At 46.1% G+C, this 23643-nt stretch overlaps 1 protein-coding gene across 1 annotated transcript; it reads left to right on the top strand.

Annotated features, from left to right (window-relative positions):
* The first annotated feature begins 229 nt into the window (after nt 1–229).
* Nucleotides 230–23449, top strand: RAB5B (RAB5B, member RAS oncogene family). Its single transcript, XM_023210832.3, has 6 exons — nt 230–368; nt 13640–13890; nt 16667–16818; nt 17408–17530; nt 18088–18181; nt 18849–23449. The coding sequence occupies exons 2-6, from the start codon at nt 13728–13730 to the stop codon at nt 18962–18964; spliced, it is 648 nt and encodes a 215-aa protein (XP_023066600.1). The 5' UTR covers nt 230–368; nt 13640–13727; the 3' UTR covers nt 18965–23449.
* The last annotated feature ends 194 nt before the right edge of the window (nt 23450–23643 follow it).

Genomic DNA, 23643 nt, shown 5'->3' on the forward strand with positions numbered 1-23643 from the left:
TTATTGGTGGATACATACGCCTGTCCGCACTGTACCGCCCCCTGTCTTCAGGAGCTTGCTCTTTAATGGCTCCTTACCTCGTCCATCTTCGAGGTTTCTCCCTTGCTATTGGTTTGTGGCCCCGCCTGTCGAGTCCCTTGTTCGTACTTGTTGGTGACAGCGCCCAAAGAGACCCGCCTTTCTCCAGAGGATTGGTGGATGAGTGCACATATAGCCCACCCCCCGATGGTAGGCGGGTAATCGAGCTATTGGCTGGAGCCCCCGCCCCAGGGCGAAGAGGAGAAGGAGGGGCAGGAGGGTTTGGTTGAGCTGCAGCTGTTTGTCTGTTCGACACAGGCTTGGGGCCGACGGGGGAGACGGAGCCCCAGGTACCGAGCTGATGGACCCCAAAGGGCAGGGGCGGAAGCGCCCAGGAGATGAGAGCAACCTGGCCTGAGAGCGGAGGCGGGTCTGGTCCTAAGCGAGGGGTTAGAGTGGCCCACCGGAGAAGGGAGCAGGGGCCCGAGCTCCGGCAGGCCTAATGGGGGCGCTGAGGAGGGGACTGGGCGGGCTGGGACCCCGAAGTTGGTGAGTCGGGAAGGCGGCTGGGCTGTGGGGGCGGCCAGGCCGAGGGCCGGGCGCTGGAGGCTCGGAGCTTGAGTGAGGGGAGGGGCAGGCCTCATTAAGCAGCGCTGAAGAGGGAGGAGCTGGGGAAAGGGACAGGGCAGCGGGTGAGGTAAGCCCATTTGCTGGGAGGTGAGGAGGGGTCAGACCTGTCGCCCGAGCCCCGGGGGTGACTGGAGCTGGGTCCCTCCAGAGAGGTTCATTGGAAGGGCCTGAGAAGGGTTCTTAGTTGGAAAGAAGCGTTCTTTTCAGGGAAAGTGCCTATTGTAAAAAGAACTGAGGGTGCTATGGTGTTGAGCTGAGAGAGATTTGGGTTCAGTGAGGGAGAACTGGGGAAAATGAAGAAGGCTGTATTAATCTAGAAGACTAAGGTAGTTGAAGTAATGGAAGCAGGGCCTGAATCAGTTATAGGAGCTTCTGGGAATGCTGAAGGGTGGGCTGGAGGCTCTGGGTCTTGGGAGTACACACTCTTTTGTTCTCTTTAGTATTTAGATGTGGTAATTTGAAGCTTTTTAAAACTCCCAGGGTAGGGATGAAGATCAAAGTAATTTTTTTTTTCCATGACTGTTGGCTGCTCCAAACTCAGCCCCTACACTTTCTCTTGGCTTCATAGCTGGTCTATACTGCAGTCTGTTTCTTAACTTACTGTTTCCTGTCCTATGAAAGAGCCAAGAGTTGGATTGGGGGCATGTTTTGTCCACTTCTTTCCCACTTAATAATGTGGTCTATAGTGAATACCATGTCTCCTAGAACTGAGAATCTATTTCATTATCTACGTGGGAAAGGGGCTTAGAGATCCTCAGCCATCAGGTCTTCTGATTATAGTTGGTGAAACTTTTGTGGGACTTAGACTTGGGTATTTTCCAGGCAGGTAATGGAGTTAACAGGTCCGAAACTATGAGGTGATATCACTGAGGAAGAGATTTGGGGAAGAGTGAGAAATTCCATTTCAAAAGCTTGGTATCACCCCTTGTTCTTTGTCTACTTCAAAAGCCCAGATTTCTGTGCTATTAAAAAGTTGGGTCAAACTATGAAGTATCTGGGGAAGATGGTGAGTAGAGAAAAAGATACAGAGGTGCAGTAGCCCACGTCTGTAATCCCAGCGCTTTGGGAGGCTGAGACAGGAGGATCACTTGAGCCCAGGAGTTCGAGGGTGCAGTGAGCCATGTTCTTGCCACTGCACTCCAGCCTAGGCGACAGAATGAGACCCTGTCTCCAAAAAAAAAAAAAAAAAATGAGGAGTGGAGTACCCTCCTCCCTGCATACTTTTAATGGTCTGCTAGCCTTCTTAGTCCCTCATAGATTGGAGCCTATTGGATTTTCCCTTACTGTACTTCCTCCTTTTCCCCTTCTCTACCAATATATTTTATCACTACATTTCTTTTTTTTTTTTTTTTTTTGAGACGAAGTCTCACTCTGTCGCCAGGCTGGAGTGCAGTGGTGCAATCTCGGCTCACTGCAACCTCCACCTCCCAGGTTCAAGAGATTCTCCTGCCTCAGCCTCCCAAGTAGCTGGGACTACAGGTGCGCGCCACCACGCCCAGCTCATTTGTGTATTTTTAGTAGAGACGGGGTTTTACCATGTTGGCCAGGATGATCTCGATCTCTTGACTTCATGATCCGCCCGCCTCCGTCTCCCAAAGTGCTGGGATTACAGGCATGAGCCACTGCACCCGGCCATCACTACATTTCTTAATTACAAAAGTAATATGTTCATATTTTAAAATATGGAAGCTGTACAGCAGTTTAAGAAGTATAAATCCTCTCACACATAACCTTACTCATATTTCATTTAGGAAGGTCAAGGATCAGAGGCAGCAAATCAGACTTATCTTGCTTTGCTTTGGGGGATGTGCCACAAAAGGCAATTCTGTTTTCATGTTCTCACCAAACTCTAGTCTTATTCTTTCTACAGTTTTCCCTTCTGGGATGATACTCTGTTATTTATTGCGTTCCTTTCACAGTTCATTTTGTCTTCTACCAAGTCTGACAAGCAGAGGGCTGTACTGTGTGTTATTCACCTTCAGTACACACACACCCCCCCCCCAAGTTGTGTACTGGGTGTCCTAGGAAATGCACAAAGAGATGGAACAAAACTTTATAGGGAGAAAGGATCATTTTGTTTGGGACAATTGTTGTCATCTCTGCTAAAGAAAGAAATCTCAGACCTTTATCTCAAATTCATGGTCTCTGGATGTTCATGGTCTCTGCATGTTCACATTACTTGACTATCCCTTTCTTATCCATGATAATGATAAGAGGCCCCTGTATTTGTCTTTCTTTTCTTTTCTTCTATTTTTAGAGACAGAGTCTTGCTCTGTCCCTCAGGCTGGAGTACAGTGTGTGTCTTTCTGTGGGAATCCAAGAAGCTCCAAGCTTATCTGGATTTGAAATCGGTTTTCCTCTAAATCTCAGAGTCAGAGTACAGCTGGGGCATTTCATACTATCATCTTTTTTTTTTTTTTTTTTTTTCTTTTTTTTTGAGACGAAATCTCATGCTCTGTTACCCAGGCTGGAGTACAGTGGTGCGATCTTGGCTCACTGCAAGCTCTGCCTCCCGGGTTCATGCCATTCTCCTGCCTCAGCCTCCCAAGTAGCTGGGACTACAAGCGCCTGCCACCACGCCTGGCTGATTTTTTGTATTTTTATTAGAGACGGGGTTTCATGGTGTTAGCCAGGATGGTCTCCATCTCCTGACCTCGTGATCCGCCCACCTCGTGCTCTCAAAGTGCCCGGATTACAGGCATGAGCCGCCGCGCCCAGCCAACTACTACCTTATTAATTGAATTTGTCCTTTTAAAAGCCCTCTGTTGTACCCCAGCCTTTGTATAGTGCCCATCGGAAACCTCAGTTGTTTCCCCCAAGGAACTTTTCTTACCTATCCTAGAGACAGTGTGTAGGGATGTGTGTGTGTGTGTGTGTGTGTGTGTGTGTGTGTGTGTGTGTGTGTGTGTGTTTAGATGATTTTTCATTCCTGTCACCCAGACTGGGGTGCAGTGGCATGATCTCGGCTCACTGCAACATCTTCTTCCTAGGTTCAAGCGATTTTCCTGCCTCAGCCTCCGGAGTAGCTGGGATTACAGGTGTGCATCACCACGACCAGCTAATTTTTGTATTATTAGTAGAGATGGGCTTTTGCCATGCCAGGCTGGACTCGAACTCCTGACCTCAGGTGATCCGTGCGCCTCAGCCTCCCAAAGTGCTGGGATTACAGGAGTGAGCCACTGCGCCTGGCCGTGTGTGTGTGTGTTTTAATCCTATCTAATTTTTCCAACAGTTTTTTGCGTCTTAAGAGGGAGTTTAGGAGTAGAATTATCAATAAGGAATTTCATACATAGACCTGGATTTGCAAAAATATATTTGGAGAAGAGAGCTTTCCCATTGCCCTTCAAGTCATACCTTACAACTTTTTAAATTTTTTTCTTGGACAATCCATACTGCATAACATACCTCATATCTTCTCTTACTTTAAGTGAAAGCAAATATTGCTCATTGGTACAAATTTTACTTCTGAGAAGCAGGCATAGGGTAGAAGAAGCAAGCATATAGTTTGCTCCCTAATCCTAAAGCATTTCAGATTGGAAGGTAACCAAAGTGTGAGACAATGAACTTGTAATAAGGAAATGCAGCAGCCCTCTTTGAGGAAGGATACCATAAACCCTACATGTTATACTCCCACTTCCCACAAGTCTTTTGGGAAAGATTTAGTCATTGACTGAACAGTCACTGAACTGAAGAAGGAGCTACCCAGGTGAACAAAGTGTGTGCACATTTCTGGGCAAGGTTGTAGCTTTTGTTCGAGGACAGTGGGTACCTTTTCAGAGTGTCTCCTGGTTCTGTGGTGTTATGGCTCCTCTTTTTTAAACTTGTGTTTCTCAAGTCAGGAATTAATAGACAGTGGCCCAAAACTTTTGACCATTCAGCATCAACTGAAAATTCAGCAAACTTTGTTTTTAGCTACAGTTGCCTCAGTGCTTGGGTGGGAGGGCCACATATTGGGTGTGATTAGGCCATCTGAGGCATAGTAACGGGTGACAGGAAAAGCAGTTAGCCCATGTGAGTTGCAATAGTACCTTGTGGGCAAGATCCCAAGGGGGCCCTCCATCCAAGGGAGATCACAGAGGGGTCAGGGAGAGAATTGATTCTCTGAGGCCTATTAAAAACATTCCCAAATGGGGCCATGTGCGGTGGCACACGACTGTAATCCCAGCACTTTGAGAGGCTGAGGCGGGTGGATCATGAGGTCAGGAGATCGAGACCATCCTGGCTAACACAGTGAAACCCTGTCTCTACTAAACAAAATATAAAAAATTAGCCGGGCATGGTGACGGGCGCCTGTAGTCCCAGCTACTTGGGAGGCTGAGGCAGGAGAATGGCGTGAACCTGGGAGGCAGAGCTTATAGTGAGCCAAGATTGCACCACTGTACTCCAGCCTGGGCGACAGAGCGAGACTCTGTCTCAGAAAAAAAAAAAAAAAATTCCCAAATGGAATTGAATAAGATCTGTGCAGATGGTACAGAAAAGGAGGAGTTGATTCGGGGAGAGAAGTAGAATTACTTAGCCTTAATTTAGGGAGCATTTAATGAGTACCTACTAGGGATCAGGCAGCATGCTGTGCTCTGAAGAAACTCCCACTTTTAAAGAAGTTCATAGTGTAGCAGAGCAGACAGACACAATTCTGCAATAATGTGACACATACTATTATAGAAATACAGTTTTTTTTTTTTTTTTTTTTGAGACAGAGTCTTGCTTTGTTGCCCAGGCTGGTGTGCAGTGGCTCAATCTGTGCTCACTGCAACCTCCGCCTCCCGGGTTCAAGCAATTCTCATGTCTCAGCCTCCTGGGTAACTGGGATTACAAGCCTGCGCCAACATGCCCAGCTAATTTTTGTATTTTTAGTACAGATGGGGTTTCACCATGTTGACCAGGCTGGTCTCGAACTCCTGACCTTCAGCTATCCACCTGCCTTGGCCTCTCAAAGTGCTGGGATTACAGGCGTGCGCCACCATGCCTGGCCAGAAATACAGTCTTAATACTGTGGGACCCTACGGGCCTCTAGAGAATGATTAATTCTTTGGGGGAGAGGGTGATTATGTAATTTCACTGAAGTAACATTTGAGCTTGGTCTTATGAGATATATAGAATTTTCCTAGGCAGACAAGTAGGGATGGGCATTCCAATCTTACCTAGGTCAATAATAGGGAGTTTGTACCACCATGTTGATAAGAGGTAAGTATGCTTTTTGCCTCTTGGAGAAATATAAGGGAAAGGGTGGGGGATGTGGAAGGAATCTCATTTAATCCAGTGACTCATTGGGTAACATTGAATCAACAAAATGAAGAGCTGAGCCAAGTGGTAGAACTCTCATTTCAAGATTTTGGTGACTTGGGTTTAAACAAAGTTGGAGAGGGAGATGAAGGTATTTACTGGTTTCTGCTCTATCTTCCCTACTTAGTAAACATCTCACATTAATCGCAGGGCCCACCAAATCTTGCAAAAGTTACTACTTGTTTTCTTACTGCTACCCATTGAATTACTTCTATTTCAACTGTCCTGGCAGGGGCTGGTCAAAGACCTTCTAGAAAAGTGTAGTGATGAATTAATTCTTACGTCAGAAGGATATGGGACTGGATCGCAGTTACCAGGGAAGACCTGGGTCTTCTTAATTTGCTTTTAGTCCCAAAGCAAGTAGTTACCTAAACTGAATAGAGGCAGGAACTCTATCCAGTCTAAGCTCTTGACCCTGTTGTGGTGTTCTCTTCACAGTTCAGCATTTCCTGCTTCCTTAAAAAGTATACTGGTTCCCAGCACTTTGGGAGGCCAAGGCGGGTGGATCACGAGGTCAGGAGATCGAAACCATCCTGGCTAACACGGTGAAACCCCGTCTCTACTAAAAATACAAAAAATTAGCCAGGCGTGGTGGCAGGCGCCTGTAGTCCCAGCTACTTGGGAGGCTGAGGTAGGAGAATGGCGTGAACCCGGGAGGCGGAGCTTGCAGTGAGCCGAGATCGCACCGCTGCACTCCATCTCAAAAAAAAAAAAAAGTATAGTGGTATAAAAGAGGCAGGAATACCTGACTGGGAGTCCTACATTTACTACTTAGCAGTTGGCTGTATGGTCACACTTGACAAGTTGACTAATTTTATTTTATTTTTTATTTATTTATTTTTGAGACAGAATTTCGTTCTACATCCAGGCTGGAGTGCAATCGCGTGATCTCGGCTCACTGCTACATCTGCCTCCCAGGTTCAAGCGATTCTCGTGCCTCAGCCTCCTAAGTAGCTGGGATTACAGGCATGCACCACCACACCCAGCTAATTTTTGTAGTTTTAGTAGACAGGTTTTCACCATGTTGGCCGGGCTGGTCTTGAACTCCTGACCTCAGGTGATCCGCCCGCCTTGCCCTCCCAAAGTGCTAGGATTACAGGCGTAAGCCACCGTGCCTAGCCCAAATTGACTAGTTTTGTGTGTATCAGTTTCCTCACCTGTAAAATACAGAGACTGGACTAAATGACCTCTAGACTGGCTCTGATCTGCCTGACTGACCTTAAGGCTGACAGCTGGTACTGGGTTGGACTCCAGTGGCTATATATACCGAGAACTCTGTCTCCGTTGATAGGTGATAGACTTCTGGAGGCTTCATATGTATTTGGTTTAGGGACTCAAAGCTAACAAGTGGAAGGGGGCTTGAGGAATGGAGTGTTATTCTAGCTGACATTGCTAAGACACCTTTACTGTTATGCCTACTTTGTTGCACTGCTTGGGAGAGCTGCCCACATTAAAGAACATCCTCCATCCCCATCTCCTGCCCCCAGTGGGCTAACCCATGGTCAGGCCTCAATCCTCTCTAGTTAATGGGTCTTTTTTTTTGAGATGGAGTCTTGCTCTGTCGCCCAGGCTGGAGTGCAGTGGCGCAATCTCGACACACTGCAGCCTCTGCCTCCCAGGTTCAAGCAGTTCTCCTGCTTCAGCCTCCCAAGTTGCTGGGATTACAGGCATCAGCCACCATACCCGGCTAATTTTTGTGTTTTTAATAGAGACGGGGTTTTACCATGTTGGCCAGATTGGTGTTGAATTCCTGACCTCAGGTGATCCACCCAACTCGGCCTCCCAAACTCCTGGGATTACAAAGGCATGAGTCACTGCACCCAGCAGAGCTGCACTTCTTTTTTTTTTTTTTTTTTTGAGACGGAGTCTCGCTCTGTCACCCGGGCTGGAGTGCAGTGGCCAGATCTCAGCTCACTGCAAGCTCCGCCTCCCGGGTTTACGCCATTCTCCTGCCTCAGCCTCCCAAGTAGCTGAGACTACAGGCACCCACCACCTCGCCCGGCTAGTTTTTTGCATTTTTTTAGTAGAGACTGGGTTTCACTGTGTTAGCCAGGATGGTTTCGATCTCCTGACCTCGTGATCTGCCCGTCTCGGCCTCCCAAAGTGCTGGGATTACAGGCTTGAGCCACCACGCCTGACCCAGAGCTGCACTTCTAAGGGCAGTTAAATCTGATTTCTTCTCTTCTGAGCTAAAAAGGTTGAAAGAAAGAAAAATCTGCCCCATCTCCCTTTTTCTTGCCTCAGGTTTGAAGGTAATAATCATCATGCCATTTGACTGGTTTATATCAAAAAAAAAAAAAATTGTGGGAAAAAAATCAGAATAGGAAATAAATCAGTTGAATTTTATATGTATTATTTCATTTCTGTATCAGTGATCTTTTGAGAGTCCAGCTAGTATATTTTTTAAATAATACCCTTATAAACATGATGAGATTAAAGATCAAAGCTTAGAGGTGGCCCGTTAATTGCTGTGAACAGGGAAGAAAGCAGGACATATTCTTTCTTTTTTAGAGGTGGGGTCTTGTTACGTTGCCCAGGCTGGTCTCAAACTCCTGGGCTCCAGTGGTCCTCCCGCCTTGGCCTCCCAAAATGCTGGGATTACAGACATGAACCACAATGTCCAGCCAGAACATATTCTTAAGGCTACATATTAGGGTGGGAGGTAGTCTTTTCTTTTTTTTTTTTTTTTTTTTTTTTTTGAGAGGGAGTCTCGCTCTGTCGCCCAGGCTGGAGTGCAGTGGCCGGATCTCAGCTCACTGCAAGCTCCGCCTCCCGGGTTCACGCCATTCTCCTGCCTCAGCCTCCTGAGTAGCTACAGGCGCCCGCCACCTCGCCCAGCTAGTTTTTTGTATTTTTTAGTAGAGACGGGGTTTCACCGTGTTAGCCAGGATGGTCTCGATCTCCTGACCTCGTGATCCGCCCGTCTCGGCCTCCCAAAGTGCTGGGATTACAGGCTTGAGCCACCGCGCCCGGCCGGTAGTCTTTTCTAAGTTAGTAGTTACTGATCTCTGAGAATCCAGGGTTGCTTAGTAGCAAGAAAGCTTGCTGACCACATCTGGGCTCCGGCTTGACTTCCCATCTCTGGGAGTTAGTGACAGGGACTTTGCAACTTAAGCGTGTCTGCAACTGTTTCCTGTCTTTATACTCCCCCAGAGCTCAAGTGATATGTTTAGCTATGAGAATTCAGTCCATTCTAACTCCCACATTTTCCTATATTGTAGAGTAGTAACATTGAGGCTTAATATTCTACCCCTTGGATCACATGCTTTGAAATACATAAAAATGTGGTGAGGGAGTAAGTTGAAAAAACTAGTAACTTTTTCTATTGTTTCTTGAGAGTACAGCATATATATGTCACCTGAAGGAAACTTGATCAGCTTATCATCTGTCCTTTTTTTTATTATTGTGTCACCTGTCTTTATTTATTTATTTATTTATTTTATTTTGAGAGACAGAGTCTTGGTCTGTTGCTCAGGCTGGAGTGCAGTGGCGTAATCTCGGCTCACTGCAACCTCCGCCTTCTGGGTTCAAGCGATTCTCCTGCCTCAGCTTCCCAAGTAGCTGGGACTATAAGCATGTGCTGCCTTGCCCAGCTAATTTTTGTATTTTTTAGTAGAGACGGGGTTTCACTATATGTTGGCCAGGCTGGTTTCAAACTCCTGACCTCAGGTGATCTGCCCGCCTTGGCCTCTCAAAGTGCTGGGATTACAGGCATAAGCCACCGCGCCCGGCCTATTTATTTATTTTTTGAGACAAGATCTCACTTTGTGGCCCATGTTGGAATGCAGTGGCATAATCACAGCTCACTGCAGCCTCAACCTCCTGGGCTCAAGTGATCCTCCCACCTCAGCCTCCTGAGTAGCCAGGATGACAGGCATGTGCCACCATGCCTGGCTAATGTTTTGTTTTTTTTTTTTAATTTTTTAGAGACAAGGTCTCACTATGTTGCTGACACTTGTCTTGAACTCCTGGCCTCAAGCGGTCCTCCCACCTCAGCCTTCCAAAGTGCTGGTATTACAGGTGTGAGCCACCAAGCCGGGCTGTGTTTACCATTCTGCTGGTCTGTCCTTTTTTCCTACAAGACAGTGTGTATGAATACCACGTAAATATGAGATGCTTTAGAAGTAATTCATCCTCACAGATGCCTTAAGCAGCAAGTTTCTTAAATGTGCACAGAACTTTGGAAGTGAATTCAAATTCTGCTCTTTGCCACTTTCACCAATTCCATTCACCCGCAAAGATCCTTATAAATGGGGAAGCTCCCAGCACTTAGGGAGGCTGAGGCGGGTGGATCACCTGAGGTCAGGAGTTCGAGACCAGCTTGACCAACATGGAAAAACCCCGTCTCTACTAAAAATACAAAATTAGCCAGGCGTGGTGGTACATACCTGTAATCCTAGCTACTTGGGAGGCTGAGGCAGAAGAATCACTTGAACCTGGGAGGCAGAGGTTGCGGTGAGCCGAGATCGTGCCATTGCATTCCAGCCTGGACAACAAGAGCGAAACTGTCTCAAAAAAAAAAAGAAAGAAAAAGGAGTAAGCTGAGAATCAGAAAAACAAAAGGAGTGAGTAGCCTAAAATCACAGTGAGTTGTGGCAAAGCAGAGAAGAGAACTCGATCTTGCCTGATTCCAGAAACTTTACCAACTCTGCAGGACTGCCTCTGTCTAGGTTGGCTCTCTGTGATATCTCTATGATAGCTCTGTATTAATGATAGCTCTTTAGTGGCAGGGTTGGAGAATTCTCTGATCCCTGGAAAGCCCATCATTCGGTCCTCATCTGAATTCCATCCAGAAGTGCTTGAGTAGTAACCATAACTATAGACTGTCCAGAAACTAAACTTATTTCCGTCCCTACTAACCCATCTTTCAGTGTCAGGCCTCTCCAAAGCAGTGTTTATAAAACTCTTTTTTTAAAATGATAACTCATAGTTTTAAAAAATGAATAAATACTTTAAAAATAAACTGATTACATTGGGAGACCCCATCTTTACACAAAACAGAAAAAATTAGCCAGGTGTGGTGGAGGATCGCTGGAGCCCAGGAGTTGGAGCCGACAATGAGCTATGATCACTCCACTGCACTGCAGCCTGGGCACCAGAGTGAGACTATCTCTAAAAATTGAAAATAAATTTTAAAATGTTATAATTAAAGATACTCATTTAAATTGAATAAATTTAGCTTTATGAAAAATTTGCTGTATCATCTTTATTTTGATCCTTTCGTCATAGGCCATTGAAAACTTAATCATAAAATGGTACATGTATATCTGGATTTTTAGGACTGACTGACCAAGGGGACTACAGAATACCCAGTAGAATCAAAGTAATTGTCATGTTCCTCTGTATTAATGTAGTCTACTTTGGGACCTTGAATTCTCACCGCTCATTCCTTTGCTAACTTCCTCTTTACCCTTTAGTTCTGTCTCCTTTTTGTTTTTCAGAGACAGGGTCTTGTTCAGTCGCCCATGCTGGAGTGTAGTGGTGCAGTCAGCTCACTACAACCTGCAACTGCTGGGCTCCAGTGATTCTGTCACCACAGCCTCTGCTCACTGCAACCTCCACCTCACAGGTTCAAGCAATTCACCTGCCTCAGCCTCCCAAGTAGCTGGGACTACAGGCACATGCCACCACGTCCAGCTAATTTTTTTTTTTTTTTTTTTTTGAGACAGAGTCTCGCTCTCTCGCCCAGGCTGGAGTGCAATGGCCAGATCTCAGCTCACTGCAAGCTCCGCCTCCCAGGTTCACGCCATTCTCCAGTCTCAGCCTCCCGAGCAGCTGGGACTACAGGCGCCCGCCACCTCACCCGGCTATTTTTTTGTATTTTTTAGTAGAGACGGGGTTTCACAGTGTTAGCCAGGATGGTTTCGATCTCCTGACCTTGTGATCCACCCGTCTCGGCCTCCCAAAGTGCTGGGATTACAGGCTTGAGCCACTGCGCCCGGCCGTGAATGCACACGTATATTTAGTGACTTGCCCAAGGTTCATAGCTAATAAGTAGAACTGGAAAACAACCCAGAGAATTGGACTCCAGAGCCTGTATTCTTCTGCATTGCCTCCTGTATGATTTTCTGTCTTTACTATCTAGTAAGTGGGATTACTGAAATTTTTAAACCCCAGTTTAACTCCAGACCCACTAATTGTGGTGACAAAATAATGTTTCCCCACATATGCCACAGAGTATAATGTCTGTGAAGTCACTAGGATCTGCTTTGGAAAAGCGAAAGATCAATTTGAACAAGCAAAGTACAACTCTCAAGCAGTGCTTAGGTTTGGGAGAGAGGTTTTTGCATGCTCTGCCCATGCTAACTCCCCTTTGAATTTCATAGCTCCTTTCTGCTCAGAGTCAGGATGATGAAATGTATTCAGATTTAGACGATTAGAATCTCAAAGTCCCAACTCCTCTCTGTTCCCTGCCCCACCAGCAGCTTTCTTAGCCCTCTTAGAAGATAGAGGAGTTGATTCAGTGTATTCTTTAATCAAATATTGATCGCTTGCAGACTTACCCTTATACCATCCTCTGGAGACTCCTGTATGTCTTTAGAAGGTATACCTTTCTCTGCCTCTAATTTGGAGGGCTACAGCTGTTAGGCCCCTTTGGTGTGGAGGGTAATCTAATCCCTAGGCACCAGCAAGACAGCTGCAGGTTGAGAGTAGGTCAAGCTTACTGAGTCTTGATAGGCTTTCAGATTTAGAAAGATGGGCAGAAACAAAGTGAAAAAAGTTGTTAATGAAACAGAGTTGATAATGGATGTGATCTGTTGGTTGTATTTCTCTCCTTACCTTCAGCCAAGAATGAGAAAGGATAGATTTTCTGGCAATGGGACCCTGGTTAGATTTTTAGAAATGTCTTATCAGGGAGACCAGTCATATATAAAAGATATAGCAGCATCTAACCTTCTGCCCTTAGGAGGGGTGACTCTTATCCCACACCCCTAGAGTGAATCTCTCATTTTGACAGAGAGCTAAATAAAAAGGAAAAGAAGGCCAGGCACGGTGGCTCACGCCTGTAATCCCAGCACTTTGGGAGGCCAAGGCGGGCGGATCACCCGAGGTCGGGAGTTCAAGACTAGCCTGACCAACATGGAGAAACCCCATCTTTACTAAAAATACAAAATTAGCCAGGCATGGTGGTGCGTGCCTGTAATCCCAGCTACTCGGGAGGCTGAGGTGGGAGAATTGCTTGAACCTGTGAGGCGGAGGTTGCAGTGAGCCAAGATCACGCCACTGCGCTCCAGCCTGGGCAACAAGAGTGACATCTCAAAAAAAAAAAGGAAAAGAAGAGCACAGCACCAGGATGCCAAGGAGATACTGGGGATCTAGGGTACCTGTGGGTGGATCTGGATATTCTTCAGGCCAACTAAAGGCTGATCACTTTGTGTGACTCAAACAAAAAACCTTGAAAACATGGTGGAGAATTACTGGGGAATTAAAAACTCTCAGTTTTCAGTCTCTCTATTTCGGTTCCCTTGGCAGTTAGAGATTATGTGGTAGGGCAAACTCCAGAAGCAGTTCTTACTTTGCTGTTCCCAACTCTTACCCCTGAGGGTCAGCTGCCTGGGACCTTCTCAGAGGTATAACCTGTCAATAGCAGATGACTGCAAGAGCTAAGTCCTCATAGGAGCAAGGAGATGAAGAGATTCTATCCTTCTCTGAAAAGCGATTGCAGCTTCAATGGACGTATGTCTAATTCACTTTTTTTTTCTTGCAGGAGTGTTGAAGCCTGGAAATCCCCTCCCCTTCCCCCCCCTTTACAGCATTCCCCTCCCTCCACCCTTTCCCACTCTGATAATCTGGCCATGACTAGCAGAAGCACAGCTAGGCCCAATGGGCAACCCCAGGCCAGCAAAATTTGCCAGTTCAAATTGGTGCTGCTGGGAGAATCTGCAGTGGGAAAGTCAAGCCTGGTATTACGTTTTGTCAAAGGGCAGTTCCATGAGTACCAGGAGAGCACCATTGGAGGTGAGTGCCTCGGGGTAAGAGGAGATTGAATGTTTGGTAAGGGTTTTGTCTTTTTTTTTTTTTTTGATGGAGTCTTACTCTGTTGCCTAGGCTGCAGTGCAGTGGTGCAATCTTGGCTCACTGTAACCTCTGTCTCCCAGGTTCAATGCCTCAGCCTCCCAAATAACTGGGACTATAGGTGCACCCCATGGCGCCTGGCTAATTTTTGTATTTTTAGTGGAGAGGGAGTTTCACCATGTTGGCCAGGCTGGTCTCAAACTCCTGACCTCAGGTGATCTGCCTGCCTCGGCCTCCCAAAGTGCTGGGATTACAGGTGTGAGCCACCGCGCCTGACCGGTAAGGCTTTTGAAAAGAGATCTAAGACCTGATTATGGAGCTGGCCCTCTTAGTTGCATTCTTTTCCCCAGAAATGGAAACCCTTTATAAAAACAGAAGCCGGGCCCAGTGGCCTACCACTTTGGGAGGCCAAGGTGGGTGGATCACCTGAGGTCAGGAGTTGGAGACCAGTCTGCCCAACATGGCGAAATCCTGTCTCTACTAAAAATACAAAAAATTAGCCGGGCATGTTGGCGGTTGCCTGTAATCCCAGCTACTTGGGAGGCTGAGGCAGGAGAATCACTTGAACCCGCGAAGTGGAGGTTGCAGTGAGCCAAGATTGCACCACTGTACTCCACCCTGGGTGACAAAAACAAAAACCCAATTAAAAAAAAAAAAAAAAAAAAAAGCGGTAAAATAAGCTGGGCATGGTGGCTCACACCTATAATCCCAGCATTTAGGAGGCCGAGGCAGGCGGATCACTTGAGGCCAGGAGTTCTAGACCAGCCTGGCCAACATGGTGAAACCCCGTATCTACTAAAAATACAAAAATTAGCTGGGTGTAGTGGCACATGCGTGTAATTCCAGCTGCTCAGGAGGCTGAGGTAGGAGAATTGCTTGAACCCAGGAGGTGGGGGTTGCAGTGTGCCAAGATTGCGCCATTGCACTCCAGCCTGGGTGACTAGAACGAAAATCCATCTCAAAAAAACAAAAACAACAACAATAACAAAAATTAGCTGGGCATGGTTGCACATGCCTGTAATTCCAGCTACTTGGGAGGCTGAGGCAGGAGACTCGCTTGAACCCGAGGCGGAGGTTGCAGTGAGTCAAAATTGCACCCGTGCATTTTACCCTAGGCAAAGGAGCGAGACTGTGTTTCAAAAAAAAAATCTGGTAAAATAGAGGCTGGAACTAATGCAAAACATAAAGGGTGTCTGTCTTTCTCATCTTTGCTACCTTTTCCCTGATACTACCCCAAAATAGGGTGCTAATTCAATAAAGGATCTTTTATGAGAACCTCCATATTACTCCCTCCCCTTGTTATTTTTATTTATTTATTTATTTGTTTGTTTTTGAGATGGAGTCTCCCTCTGTTGCCCAGACTGTAGTGCAGTGGTGCAATCTTGGCTCACTGCAACTTCCGCCTCCCAGGTTCAAGTGATTCTTGTGCCTCAGCCTCCTGAGCAGCAGGGATTATAGGCATGCACCACCACACCCGGCTAACTTTTGTACTTTTAATAGAGACAGGGTTTTGCCGTGTTGGCCAGGCTGGTCTCGAACACCTGACCTCAAGTGATCCACCCGCCTCAGCCTCCCAAAGTGCTGTGATTACAGACATGAGCCACCATGCCCGGCTGCTTTCCCCTTTTTATTAGTCTTCTTCGAAATGTATTCCTGGACCTACAGCAGATTATTTGAAAAAGTAACAGCCAAATAATATTAATGATGATGGGACTTGCCATCAAGCTTTAAAATCTTCTAATTATTTTTTTTTTGGATACTGAGTCTCACCCTGTTGCCCAGGCTGGAGTGCAGTGGTGCAGTGGTTGCCCACTGCAACTTCCACTTCCCCAGTTCAAGCAATTCTGCTGCTTCAGCCTCCCGAGTAGCTGGGATTACAGGTGTCCACCACCACGCCTGGTTAACTTTTGTGTTTTTAGTAGAGGCGGGATTTCACCATGTTGGCCAAGCTGGTCTCGACCTCCTGACCTCAAGCCATCCGCCTGCCTTGGCCTCCCAAAGTGGTAGGATTACAGACGTGAGCCACTGCGCCCAGCCAATCCTCTAATTAATTCTTTTGTTTGTTTTTTGAGACAGAGTTCTGCTCTTGTTGACCAGGCTGGAGTGCAGTAGCGCCATGTTGGCTCACTACAACCTCCACCTCCCAAGTTCAAGCGATTCTCTGGCCTCAGCCTCCTGAGTAGCTGGGATTACAGGTGCCCACCACCACGCCTGGCTAATTTTTGTATTTTTAGTAGAGATGGGGTTTCGCCATGTTGGCCAGACTGGTCTCAAACTCCTGACCTCAGGTGATCTACCCGCCTCCGCCTCCCAAAGTGCTGGTTTTACAGCCATGAACCACCGTGCCTGGCCCAATCTTCTAATTAATTCTTGACATGACTTTTATCTGAAGCTATTGGGTCTGTCATTTGTTATTCTCCTATTTTGGTTAGAAGAAAGATGACGCCTATAAGTGCCAGTTCTTCTATCCCTCTTAGTTTATGATGTACCCCCATTCCTTAGCCAGTGACATTTCTGGCAGGAAGGACTTAGTCAAGGGCAGTCTTAATCCTGGTTCCAAGACTTACATGTAAGGAGAACTCGAAACCTTTTCCTGTAGCTGAGTATGCTAGGTGGTGACTGGTCTTAGTGTGAGGGCAGTTATATTTTAAAGGGGAGTGGGATGTTCACATTCATCCTCCCACTTACAGCATCTTCCCCTCCATTCTCTCATCCATAGCGGCCTTCCTTACCCAGTCCGTTTGTCTAGATGACACAACAGTCAAGTTTGAGATCTGGGACACAGCTGGGCAGGAACGATATCACAGCTTAGCCCCCATGTACTACAGGGGTGCCCAAGCTGCAATCGTGGTTTACGACATTACTAATCAGGTAAGTGAGCAAAGAAGACTATCCTTGCTGGCCGGGCATGGTGGCTCCTGCCTGTAATCCCATCACTTTAGGAGGCCAAGGCAGGTGGATCATGAGGTCAAAATATTGAGACCATCCTGGCCAACATGGTGAAACCCTGTCTCTACTAAAATTACAAAAATTAGTTGGGCGTGGTGGTGCACGCCTGTAGTCCCAGCTACTCGGGAGGCTGAGGCAGGAGAATCTCTTAAATCCAGGAGGCGGAGGTTGCAGTGAGCTGAGATCGAGCCACTGCACTCCAGCCTGGGTGACAGAGCAAAACTCAGTCTCAAAAAAAAAAAAAAAAAAAAAAAAGAGGGTCCTTGCTTATGTTTAGAGGAGTTAGATTGGAGCAGGGGGTGGGGGGCAGAAAACAGGTTCTTGAAATAGCAAATAAGAGTACAAATTATGCTTGCAAGTGCTAAGAAGATAGATAATGAATTATCAGAGACCTGTGGTTTCAGTGAGGGAAGACCACCTAGAAAAGGTGAATTTTGAGACTCACTTTAAAAGGTGATGGATATGGATTAGCAGTCATTCCAGCCTACTCATTCTTTTCATGTTTTCCTAGGAAACCTTTGCCCGAGCAAAGACATGGGTGAAGGAACTACAGCGACAGGCCAGTCCTAGTATCGTTATTGCCCTGGCAGGGAACAAAGCTGACCTGGCCAACAAGCGTATGGTGGAGTATGAAGTAAGATGGCTCATGGAGTTCCTCTCTTAACACTTCCTCTGTTCCTGGGACCTCTTTTTTTCCAAACCAGCCCTCTCTGAATTCAGACGTCAACTGAGGACATTCATTGTCTCACTCCCCAGTTCTACACCAAGTTAAATACAGCAATACTGTGACCCTAATGACAGCCAGGAGATTTTTAGAGGAGTCAGGAGAAAATTCCAGAGCAGAGGGTTAGGGAAGTACCAGCTGTGGGGGTACCAGTGTGAAAACGGGAAGGAGGGAGCAATTAAATTTGAGGTAAGGGACTATTCAAGTGTCAGAATCCAAAAGCCCCCAACTAACTTACCCTCTCCCCTATAATAAAGCTTTCTGACATTTGTGTTTTGGACTGAGTGGACATGGGGTCATCTTGAGGGAGTTGTCATTAAATTATGCATCTGGGCTAGCTGGCTCAAAGGGGTATTAATTAAGGGGAGGGAACCTAGGATTTTGCCTAGCTGTTGTGCTAGGGAGTGGAAAGCCAATACTGATTCCCACCCTACATTCTGAGCACCAATACCCCCCACTCCTTGCAGGAGGCCCAGGCATATGCAGATGACAACAGCTTATTGTTCATGGAGACTTCAGCCAAGACGGCTATGAACGTGAATGATCTCTTCCTGGCAATAGGTAAGGTCAGAACATCCTGAGATCTTCCTTTTTCCCTCATTTATAGGCAAAATTATAGCTAACCCAAATCAAGGATAGGTGCAAGTATCTCCTTTTGCAAAAACTTTAGGTATGGAAATATCTTAACTTTCTGTTGTGACCTCCATCCTTGGCTGCAGCTTTAGCTCCCTTGTCTTCAATGTGTAAGTTTGCTGGCTGGGCATGGTGGCTCAGGGCCAGGCGCCATGACTCATGCCTGTAATCCCAGCATTTTGGGAGGCCGAGGCGGGCGGATCACGAGGTCAAGAGATCAAGACCATCCTGGCCAACGTGGTGAAACCCTGTCTCTACTAAAAATACAAAAATTAGCTGGGTGTGGTGGCGCACACCTGTAGTCCCAGCTACTTGGGAGGCTGAGCCAGGAGAATCACTTGAACCTGGGAGGTGGAGGTTGCAGGGAGCTGAGATTGTTCCACTGCACTCCAGCCTGGCAATAGGGCAAGACTTCGTCTCAAAAAAAAAAAAAAAAAAAAGTTTGCAAACAGTGAACCCTCCCATCATGAGAACATTCTTTTAATCTCCCAAATTCTCCCTTTCCCCAACTCAGTAGCCATTTTTGGGGGGTGGGGGCAGAGGGGTAGGGAAGTAAAGTCTACCATACCTTGTTCTCTTCTCTTTTTATCTGTAGCTAAGAAGTTGCCAAAGAGTGAACCCCAGAATCTGGGAGGTACAGCATGCCGAAGCCGGGGTGTGGATCTCCATGAACAGTCCCAGCAGAACAAGAGCCAGTGTTGTAGCAACTGAGGGGGTGGCTAGCAGCAAACAAGTATGGAGCTAGCACGAGAGCTAAGAAATAACCTCCATCCCTACCCCTCAGCACACAGCCCCTACGGTAACAGCACACTGAGCCCTGGCTCCCAAGGGCTGCCTCCTGACAGCTCCGTCATGGCACTTTTTAACGCTTCAGCAACCAACACCAGGCAGCTGTTGCCACTGGCCTCCTACCCCCTACTCTGGGGCTTGGGGGTCAACTACCCCCAGGACTTACCTTCCAAAACAAACTTTCTTCACTTTGTATTATAGGTACAAGACAGCGACTTACTTATCTTTTCTCCTCCTCCCTAGTGTTCCTCCCCATTTTTTCAGAAAACGCTTCTGACTCCTGTCCCTTCCCCTTCTGCTTTTGGTCAATCCCTGTTCTTGATCCTCTTTTCTCCTCTCCCCAGGATGCAGAAAGTGGTGAACCCAGGAGCTGAGGAAGGAGGTTTCCAGTTCATTTACATTAAGGGCCCTGGGGGAGAATAAAGCTCAGAGCAGGAGGGAGTAAGGAAACATTTCCTTTTTGTTTTTATTTGGTTGGAGTTTTTCATATTTGAAAACATTGTGGTATCCATGAGTTGGCCTTGTGGAGGATGTTCCTAGGTAGAGGTGAGAATGGGGAGGCAAGCTCTCAGGCACCAGGCAGGAGGTGCCTTGTAAGCAAACTGGGCGGAGGTGGAGGTTCAGTGTCATCTGTGGCTCTGTAACTCTTCAAAGGCCAAGTTTCCCCTCACGCAGCCTCTTAGGTAGTGTTTCCCCTATCATGGGGATTGGACCCCAGAGTCCTCCAAAGAATCTTCACTGGTTGCCTGCATCTTTGGCTCTGCTGTGATCTGATTGGAGGAGGGACAGTTTCTGGTACCCATCCTCTGATTTATACATATGCATTTTTTTTCCCTCTGGCCTTTAGATGGCCTCAGCCCCAGCCACCATATGCCCCTGCAGTTTGCACTTTAATTGATGGTAGTTCAGTTGGGGTACTTATTTTATGGAAGTTTTGATTGATTTACTTCCCCTCTCACCTTCTTTTTAATTCAATGAAATCTGAGGTTAATACGAGGTTTGAGGAGAGGTTATAGATAAAAGTACCAGTGGCAGCTACTCAAGTCCTATCTCCACTGTCAGCTTCCTCCAACTCTAATTCTTAACCTATATTCTTGCCAACCTAGCTGTTGAGTATAGGTTTGCCTTTCCTGGAGAATTAACTGAGCAACTGGGGAGAGTCTCAGGATAGCACAGGCTAAGGTAGGGAAATAAAAATGAGGACAGGCAAAAGGGAGGAGTTTTCTCTCCTTTCCCAGGTTTCACACTCAATTTGATACCCATTACCATGTCTTTTCTACTTCCTTGTAAATAGGTATGATCTTTATTCCCACTGTACAGTCTGTTCTATCCTCTGCCTCCCATCAGGCCCTGTTTCTTTTCCCTTTTGTTAATATCTTGAATTTAGTCCCTCCATCTTTAATCTCCCCATCCCTCCCCACCATGCAACCAGTGGTTTAATCCGTGTACCACTAGGGGCTAGTACCACAGAGGCCTCCTGTGGTGCCCTCATATCATACCACCTGTTCCTGTGGACAGGGAATGACCAGCACTGAAGGTACTTTACAACTGGCTCATATTATCAGAGGACCTTGGTCCTTTCTGAATCTCTAGTCTCTCTTCATATCCCTTATCAGGTGTTTTAAGATGTCTCTGAGAAGCCATCAAGGCAAAAGAGAACTTTAAGTTCCTTGTTCCAGCCTAGAGTTTTGGGAAAGAAAGAAGGAGAAAGGAAAGGTCACAGTGACCTAGGATTGGAACCTTTCTGCTGTTTTGGCTTGCAGACTACCTTCTATCCCAGAACAGCTGAGAAATCTATGAAGCTGAGATTCTGAAGGACCCAGCTTAGTTTCTTCCACTTAGGCCTCAATTCCCTTCCTTTTCCAGGGGCAGCCTTAGTTCCCATGGCCCTGAAACACACACATTTACCCCTTCCTTTCCCAGAAGCCACTGACCCCCTCCCCCACAAAGCACCCAGTGCATCTATTTTGCAAGTGGAAGAACTAGGATGGCTTTCTAAAGTCTCCTAGAAATGAAGCTCTTTCTCTATGCAGCTTTCCCCCATGGAGCAGGAGTGAAGATGTTTCATTGTCTTGGGGCTGGGAAACCACTTCCCCAGGCTTCTCCCTCCCCCACCCCCATAGGAAAAGGATTTGGCCTTAGCTTCTGGGCCTATCGGCTGCCTTCCCTCTACTTCCTAACGCCTCTTCTGCCTTCCTTTGAGCTCTGTTGGGCTTGGGGATCTTAGTTTATTTTTTTTTTATTATTTCCCAGCTCATTTTTTTCTTCTGGTCAGTTTTTTTAAGGGGGGTGTTTTGGTTTTTTGTTTTTGTTTCGCTTCTAAGAAAGCATTTGCCTTTCTTCTTCTCCCAACATAACAATCGTGGTAACAGAATGCGACTGCTGATTTACCAATGTATTTAATGTAAGTAAAAAAAGGAAAAAAAGAAAAGGGCATTGGAGTGTTGCTTGCTTTTTTTTTTTTTTTTTTTTTTTTTTTTTTTTTTGCTATTTGTTTGTCAGGTACTAGGAATTTGGAAGAAAGGATACCCAGTAATGTTTTACTGAATCAGAAACACACCTTGCCCTGTATCTTGATACATCCCATCTTGATACATCCTTATTCCCTTTAATCTTAAACATCTAGTTTGGAAAATAGCCCTTCTATTGCTATTAATCACCCCTATTCTAAGGCCACTAGATTGTTCATCAAATCAAACCCTATTATATCTTTTTAGGTCCTCATAACAGAATGTATATGTGTAGGGTGTGGTCTATGGATCTTTGGGCCCACTGATGAGATTGGAGGGAGGGGTGCTATTTGAAGTATTACATAAAAATATATGTGCTTTTTTTTTTTTTTTTTTTTTTGAGATGGAGTCTCTGTCACTAGGCTAGAGTGCAGTGGTGTGATCTTGGTTCCCAGCAATCTCAACCTCCCGAGTTCAAGTGATACTGTCTCAGCTTCCTGATCTCTGAGTAGCTGGGATTACAGGCACGCACCAACACACCCGGCTAATTTTTGTATTTTTAGTAGAGACGGGGTTTCACCACATTGGTCAGGCTGGTCTCGAACTCCTGACCTCATGATCCACCCACCTTGGCCTCCCAAAGTGCTGGGATTATGGGCGTGAGCCACCGAGCCTGGCCGTATGTGCATATTTCTAGGATCCATTTCTATGTTTCTCAAAGGGGTCCATGGCCTAAGCGTTGAAAAATATCACTGAATTAGTTTTTTTGGTTCATCTTGTAGCTTCTGCCTCAATGGGAAAATTTCCCTTGGATCTGCTCTTGACTCCTAGTGTACTTCAGACCCTTCAGTCCATCACAGTCTAAAGGTTGAGGGAAGGGGGATGAAATAGAATTATGTGTGGTTGCCGGAGGCTTTAAATTCCAAAGAATCTGAAGGAGGATAGGAAGGAGGACTGGTGCCAGACAAACCTGGCATTCTAGGCCTGTCTCTGTCATCTTAGCAACTGTGGCCTTGATCAAGTTAGTGCTTTCTGCCTCATTTCTTCATCTGTAAAATAAAAGCTGAAGATTAAGGTCAATTATGTAAAGCATGTGTGTAACACAAAAGTAGACGACACTATTAGGAAGGAGGCTTTTAGATCATCCCTAACCGACTTCTCTATATCTTCCTTTGGCTGAGACTTTTTTTTTCAGGTTGAAGCTTGTTTTCTCTCTCTCTCTCTCTCTCTCTCTCTCTCTATATATATATATATATATATATATATTTTTTTTTTTTTTTTTTTTTTTTTAATAACTGGTAGGATAGTAGGATAGGTTGGGCATCAGCCTCTTTCAATGATTTGATTGTATACAGATTGAAATCCTTTCCATTTCCAAACACTTAAGAGCCAAAGCCAACTTTTCACTGTCGGTTCCCTTACCTTATATCTCTTAGTAATACCCCACACCCCCGTTCCCTGATTCCTGGTAAAAGCTCTAGTTGGAGAGCGGAAAGGTAAGGAAATGATCTTTCAAAATTAAAGGTGAACACCTTCACTTAAACTAATTAAAATTGTATCTCCACCCCCTGGCCTGTAGAGGGCAGTGTATGGATACATTTGTCCGGGTTAGGGGACTAGGTTTGATACATTTTGTCCTGCATCAAATGACAAAAGGGTAATAGAAAATGTATTATATTTGTGCTCCTTACTTTGAGATAAGAGACTACAACCTTCATACTTCGGGGTGTAAAGCTGCCATTGCTCTTGTTAAGAGGCAGTTTTAGAGATAGGGTCTTGCTCTGTTGTCCAGGCAGGAGTGCAGTGCCACGATCTTGGCTCAGTGCAACCTCTAACTCCTGGGCTTAAGCGATCCTCCCGCCTCAGCCTGCCGGGGGACTGGGACTACGGGCGCGTACCACCAAGGGGCGATTATTATTATTTTTTTTTTCTATGCAAAATAAAAGATGGCTATTCAGTGTTGTTGGTTCATTTTTGTTTGGGGAGAAATTCGACTAGCCCAAGGAATCTCAAATTCTTGGAACCACTATTTTTGGCATTTCTGTTCTCATTCCTGGAATATGAGAATTGAGCGGCTGACCTTGCTTTCTCTAAAAGATAAACAGGGTGGTTGTAGTGGCAACAGGGTAGATAGAGGTATGTACCTTGGGG

The sequence above is a fragment of the Piliocolobus tephrosceles genome, chromosome 10 (assembly GCF_002776525.5).
Source record: "Piliocolobus tephrosceles isolate RC106 chromosome 10, ASM277652v3, whole genome shotgun sequence".
In the NCBI taxonomy this organism is placed as follows: domain Eukaryota; kingdom Metazoa; phylum Chordata; class Mammalia; order Primates; family Cercopithecidae; genus Piliocolobus; species Piliocolobus tephrosceles.